This window comes from Sinohyriopsis cumingii, chromosome 1 (genome assembly GCF_028554795.1).
Source record: "Sinohyriopsis cumingii isolate HCF-2022 chromosome 1, ASM2855479v2, whole genome shotgun sequence".
NCBI lineage: Eukaryota > Metazoa > Mollusca > Bivalvia > Unionida > Unionidae > Sinohyriopsis > Sinohyriopsis cumingii.
Window position 1 is genome coordinate 189506909 of NC_142961.1, and position 7020 is coordinate 189513928.

Sequence of the window (7020 nt, forward strand, 5' to 3'; positions counted from 1 at the left end):
GGGGGGGGGATTTGCCCCCTGAATTTGCATATGCTGTACAATGTAAAATTGATGTTGCCTCTATATGAAAATTAACAAGCCCGTCAAGTTTTGCCCCTCCCCCATCAAGTTTTGCACCCACCCCCTGAAAAATGTTGAAATGACGTATCTGGACATCATACTACATGTATGCGGCATGATGCCCCAGTGCTGGACATCACTATAAACTGCCACACTGCAGACAAAGTAGCTTTATGACTGAAAAATTGTGAGAGCTACGTTAAAAATCCTAATCACACACACACACACACACACACACACACACACACACACAAAAGACTGTGCACAGAGTAAGATAAGCTTAAAATTTTTCAAGGTAGATGACATACTATTTTTAATGATGCTATACTGGGCAACAGAACTAAGTTCTATATTGTTGACGCGGAGAACATATATTTATAAGCAAGACAGATTGATAATACGTCTCGATAAACTAAAGAGTACACGCCAAACTTGTATCTCCAAAATTTGGAAACCATGATGATGCAAGACCATTCAGGTGTCAGCAGTTTATTCAACCCTGAATGACCTAATTAGATTAGCCACTCAGAACGCTGCTTGGATGTCACGTGACGCACGCTACACTGCGGTAATTCATTACATATATACATGAAGGATAAAATTCATTCTCATTCTGATACATCTATTGTTAGTAAGAGAACTATTAATGAAAATTCACATAGATTTGGCTTTAAAAGCGCACTCAGTGCTAGAAATTGATTAGTTTCAAGATTGGGATAGAGGTACTTTCATTTACAAATATGGATATAAACTTAGTAGAACATTTGTTAGCAAATGCAAATAGCGTGGCAATATTTGGGTATGGGTCACTGCTGTGGAAACCAGATTTTACATATAAACGACGAGAAATCGGCCATATTAAGGGATTTGTACGAAGATTCTACCAGGGTAACATTACACATCGTGGCACCTCAGAAACGGTAGGTACATTTCTGTGTATCTCTCTCTCTCTCTCTCTCTCACACACACACACACACACATACACACACACACATTCTACACATAACGACCCTTAGCACAAACAGATAGAGATACATGAAAGATACACATCTATGTTAGATTTTAGTATTTCAAAAATGAAATTATGACGAATCAAATATAAATGTATTCATGGAAAGGGTGCACACGTTTATTATTATTATTATTATTATTCCAGCCTGGAAGATGCGCAACACTGGTGAAATCGAGCGGGGTAAGTGCTGCTCTTTTACTTTTGAGTTAGATTCTGTAGGCAAGTTTTATTTAATCTTTTTTTAACACTATTTTGTGTATATTAGAAGATTGCATCATTCATTCTTGCCACATGCGTAGCTATATATAGAATGTCGACCTAAACACAGCTGGTCATACCAGCTCCCCTGCATGTTATCGAGACACGTGGGATGATGCAATTTCAAACGATCTGTTCATTTAACAGAGATAATGTTACTCACGAAATAGTTTTGTGTGATACTGAGCAATCAAATCCCTAAATTCTTCAGGAATGCCTTTACGAACTTAAAGCGTTTCAGTGAAACACTTTGTTGTTAAAGCAACGAAACATAGATTGATTGCTGCAGCTAACTTTTCGACAGGAATATGCACTACGCTGTCTGTACTTGACTACTTATCTTTGTACAGTATGCATGATGCACCTTGACATACCATAAGACTGAAATATTTTGAAAAGTTCAAGAAAAATGGAAAAGACGTTGACGGTGGTTTAAGGTCTGTGTGAGTTTGGAATTTTAACGTTGCTTTAAAAAAAATAATTCAGTCATATCGCTACGATGTCTACAGTGTGGCAGCTTATAGTGATGTTTAGCACTGGGGCATCATGCCGCAGACATGTAGCATGATGTCCCACCCAGTCACATTATCCTGAAACCAGGCCTAACAGTCCTAACACTAACCTCTTCATGCTAAGCGCCAAGATAGTACCATTTTTATGTCTTTAGTACGACTGGGGCGGGGTGATGAGTTTAGTAAGTATGACATAAAAACAATGCAGTTATTGTTAAATCTGTTTCAACTGGTTGACTATAGCACAAGTCAGAGCCAATAACAAGAATTACTAACTACTGATTCTAGTTACCAGGTGCTGAATATGTCAATCGGTGCAATGGCCAGGGTCTGCACAATAGACCTCGCAAGTCTTGATTGGTTGATACTTAGTAAGAGTGGAATGGCATATTGGCTCTATGCTATTAAATTTTCTATGAAACATGGCTGATAATTTCATCAAAGTGCTTAACTATGAACTAATGCAGCATTCGTAAAAGTAATTGAATCATACATTGAATCAAGTTTGAACAAAATGATAACCTAACATGATATTGGCTCAGAACCGTGTTAGAATTAGACGGAAGAAAACTGAATTTTATGAACCGCCAAGGACATTATAAAGACTGTAAGCATGCAGGACCAGATCTATGGGGATCACTCCCAACATACAAATAAATGAATGAGCGCGTATGAGCCAGAACGTTTCATAGAGTGTGATTTATTTGCAGTTTGATGGTTAACATAATGCCCTGAAAAGAACCGCTCCGGTGGCTTAGTGGTTAGAGCGTCCGCCTCGGATGCGGGAGGTCGTGGGTTCGATCCTCGGCCGAGTCATACCAAAGACTTACAAAAATGGTACTAACAGCTGCCTCGCTTGGCGCTCAGCATTAAGAGGTTAGTGTTAGGACTGATCGGCCTGTTGTCAGGATAATGTGACTGGGTGGGACATCATGCTACATGTCTGCGGCATGATGCCCCAGTGCTAGACATCTCTATAAACTGTCACAATGCAGACATCGTAGCGATATGACTTAAGAATTGGTAAAGCTACGTTAAAAATCCAAACCACACACACACACACACCCTGAAAAGCTAAATGTGTAGGAGCTATCGTAGGTTCCACCCCTTTACCCTCAGTGTGTTTCATCCCACAAATCTCTCGCCTAATTTTCCCCATCCACCACCACCAATAAATACCAAACGACATTTCTGAGTCCGTTCATGGTATGTATGTATGTATGTATGTATGTATGTATGTATGTAATAATTTATTTCTGTGATTATTTTCAGGGAAGTGTCTGGGGTGTCGCTTTTGACGTGGAGGGGAAAGATGAGGTGCGGAGGGCCATGTGCGGACTGAACCTCCGAGAGATGACCTTGGGTGGTTATGTCCTCATGACCATGACCTTTTACCCCCGCGACGGATCGCCTTCGAGACCTGTCTTGGTATACACAGCTACAGAGCACAACAGCCTGTATTTGGGGTCTGACAATATCTCCGTGGAAGACATAGCGAAAGACATTGTGGCAGCAAGGGGATTTGCTGGTTCTAATATTGAATATGTAACCAAAATGGCTGACTTTATTAGGGAGCACATCCCTGAGGACGACGATGAACATTTGTTTTCACTGGATAGATCTGTGAGGAATCATACGCGAAATCTAATGCAATCGCACAACAGTAGCGCAAATTATGAAAGGAATATTTATATTGAAGCTGTGACAAGTAGATAAATATCAAAAGTGCTGACTATTTAAAATTTATAAATCACTTATTGAAAAAATAGACCTTAAACGAATCATTCGATTGGACATTATTTTGTCATTTGATGTTATTGTTTTCATGTTTATCCACTAATTTGTCCGAAATGTTATTTTTGTTTTGTATCATCTTTAATAATTTGTACTTCATAATTCGAGAAAGGACTCATACTCAATGCTAATTTCACAGAGGATTTTATATAGGTCCTGATTCCAGGCTACTTAGAGTAAATGCGTTTTTCAACGCAAATTTTCACAACCGTTTAAAGATGTTGTAAAGCCTTAATGGAGTTTCTTTCATTGCTGTCCTGTTTTCATTTATGACTAGAATGTTAATATATTGGCCCACATAAAGTTGAGAAGTGCATACATCACTTAAATATACTAGCCCACTTTAAACAGCGAAATTCATGTATCAATCGAAATTTATTAGCCCACCGTAAAATGCGAGATGGATGTATCAATACGATATACTATCCCACCTTAAAGTGCGAGATGGATGTATCAATCCGATATACCAGCCCACCTTAAACTGCGAGCTGCACGTGTCAGTCTAATTTACTAGCCCACCTTAAACTGCGAGATGCATGTGTCAGTCCAGTTTACTAGCCCACCTTAAACTGCGAGGTGCATGTGTCAGTCTAATTTACTAGCCCACCTTAAACTGCGAGGTGCATGTGTCTGTCCAGTTTACTAGCCCACCTTAAACTGCAAGATGCAGGTACAGATCCGATTTATTATATAATAACAAATCTTTGCAATGAAGTAATTGGTATGAAAATTTATGACAACTTGGCCACATTCGTCGCTTGTTCTGTATTTACTGTTTGGAAAGACACAATCATATATGATTATGAAGCTCGCTAGAAGAGGATTCAATTTGTCGCATTTTAAAGTCGATGCTATTTTAGGTTTACATTGTTTATATGTGCGTTTATAAAATAACGATCCAGATTGCTATTTGTGTTAAGAATTGTTAGTGTTCGTTAACTGCGATTCTTCAATCAACGTTGACATTAACTGATTTACACTGGAGTATTTACAGCATATTGTCCGCTTGATCATAAATCGTAAAAAGATAATGTTCACAATTATTCTTAATTATGTCAATATTTTTCTGAATTAATTGAACAAATTCAACATGGTTATATTAATTTTCTTCAATCTCACATACCCCAAGAATGCACGCATTGCTATCATCGTTAATTTATTCCAGACATTACTGGGCATCAGAGAACAGGCGAACTAAACTCAAATAAATCAGTTGCAACTGTGATAACATATACTGTACATTACTGCATGTATTTATTAATTATTATCCAATTAAATATTGAACTTGCAAATGTGTCTTCCTTTATTTGTATGTGTTTTGTATTGTTTTCTATATAACATACATGCAGGGCATACATACTTACATACATACATACATACATACATACATACATACATACATACATACATACATACATACATATACATACATACACGCATACATACATACATACATACTACATACATACACATACATACATGCATGCATGCATACATACATATATACATACATACACACACACGCATACATACATGCATACATATATACATACATACACACACGCATACATACATACATGCATACATATATACATACATACACACACACACACATACATACATACATACATACATACATACATACATACATACATACATACATACATACAGGTTGGCGTAGGAAAGTATGAACAAGATTGTAGAACCTGGTCGATTCCGATCATGAGGGTTGGCGGAACTGGATCATGGACAAGGAATTACAGAAAAACAGCCGAAATTGAGGGACAAGGGTGCTTTGCCGCATATTTCGAGTTGAAAATGTAAAAAAAAAAATCATTTTACTTAGAAAGTTTTATTTCATTTTAAATTCTCTACAAAGTGACATTATGTTTATGAACAAGCGAACCTAAACATTTGTAGCTGGGGAGAGGATCCCAGATTAAAACTATTTTATTATCTCTATCATCCATCCATGTATTCTTATTTCATTTCGCAATACGTATCAAACTTTATATTAAAGTGTGAATAACGTCTTTGGATGTATAATGTCATAAATATCGTATCCCACACTGTGACTTAAATCTAGCGATATTTTCCGGTAATGGCAACTTGCAATCTGATTCGCAAGATAGTTACCATTCCAATATATATATATATATATATATATATATATATATATATATATATATATATATATATATATATATATATATATATATATATATATATATATATATATATATATATATATATATATATATATATATTGGCTTTAAAGGTTGACATTTATAGTTGCTTGTGCAAGTCAACTTAAGGAGAAGTTGGACCCTTTAGCCATTTTACATCCTTTCAGTGCAAATCGAGTGGGTAGTGTCTTTATCCAATCGCTTTTTTTCATGAAGAAAGATATATTTAATATCACATACAAGAGTACTACGATACTCAGTTGAAATATTTGAAAAAACAGAGGAGAGAATGAAGCAAAGAAAACAAAAACATAGACAAACATTGTGTCTGTATATAAATATTCCAAATTTGTGTTAGTGTTTCACGTCGACGATTAAGATAACAGTGCTATTTTGACTTTGGTCCTTATCTTCTCCTGAACAAGTTATCGCTACTAACATTGTATGACTTAACACAATCCTATTCATTATGTCCATCGTTCTTCGTGTTAAGAACGACATTGGTGGATTGTTTTTGTAAATGCCCCCACTCTTTGTAAAGGGTGAGGGTTGATTGGCGGATTGTACCTTCTTTCAAAGTGTCCGCTTTTTTCGGTTCTCGTTATCTAGGAGATGATCGCCCTCGGTGTTATTGCCCGGATCGAGTAAACTTATAGGTAGAATGAATAGAGATCTGAGCAGATACATAGAACAGAACGATTCGAGCCCCCGTACATAATCAAAATTTGATCAATTATAAACAATGGTGATAATACAATACATTAGGAAGATACACTTCTTTTTGGAATAAATCTTTCACCGAATTTCAAAACACAGATATATTTATAAAAATAGCTGATCTGTTTTGCTAATAGAATGAGTTCATCTTACAATCGAGTGAACAATCGAAGTCGTTGCCTTGTACAATTGCATAAACTGCTTCGCTCTGGTTCACTCCAGTTCCACTGAAGCTGTTCTCTGTCCTTTCGCCTTTTCCTTTCTTTTTCTCTCCCAACCTCCCTACTGTCTCGCCTCCTTTCGGCCCTCAAACTTTTATGTGGGTAGGTGGATATGTAAGCATATAGATACACATATAGTTGGATACATCAGTGCGTATGTACATCTGAGGATACTTCTGGGAATACGTTTGAAGAACTATTTTCCCCTTTGAAAAGAAACAGAAAACAACCTAAATTTTCTGTCGGTTATTCTACTGAGG

At 36.7% G+C, this 7020-nt stretch overlaps 1 protein-coding gene across 1 annotated transcript; it reads left to right on the forward strand.

The window, feature by feature from the left end:
- Positions 1-656: 656 nt before the first annotated feature.
- LOC149808563 (glutathione-specific gamma-glutamylcyclotransferase 1-like) lies at positions 657-4928 on the forward strand. Its single transcript, XM_089979133.1, has 3 exons — positions 657-980; positions 1217-1252; positions 3115-4928. Exons 1-3 carry the CDS (start codon positions 801-803, stop codon positions 3556-3558), a joined length of 660 nt encoding a protein of 219 aa, XP_089835259.1. The 5' UTR covers positions 657-800; the 3' UTR covers positions 3559-4928.
- The last annotated feature ends 2092 nt before the right edge of the window (positions 4929-7020 follow it).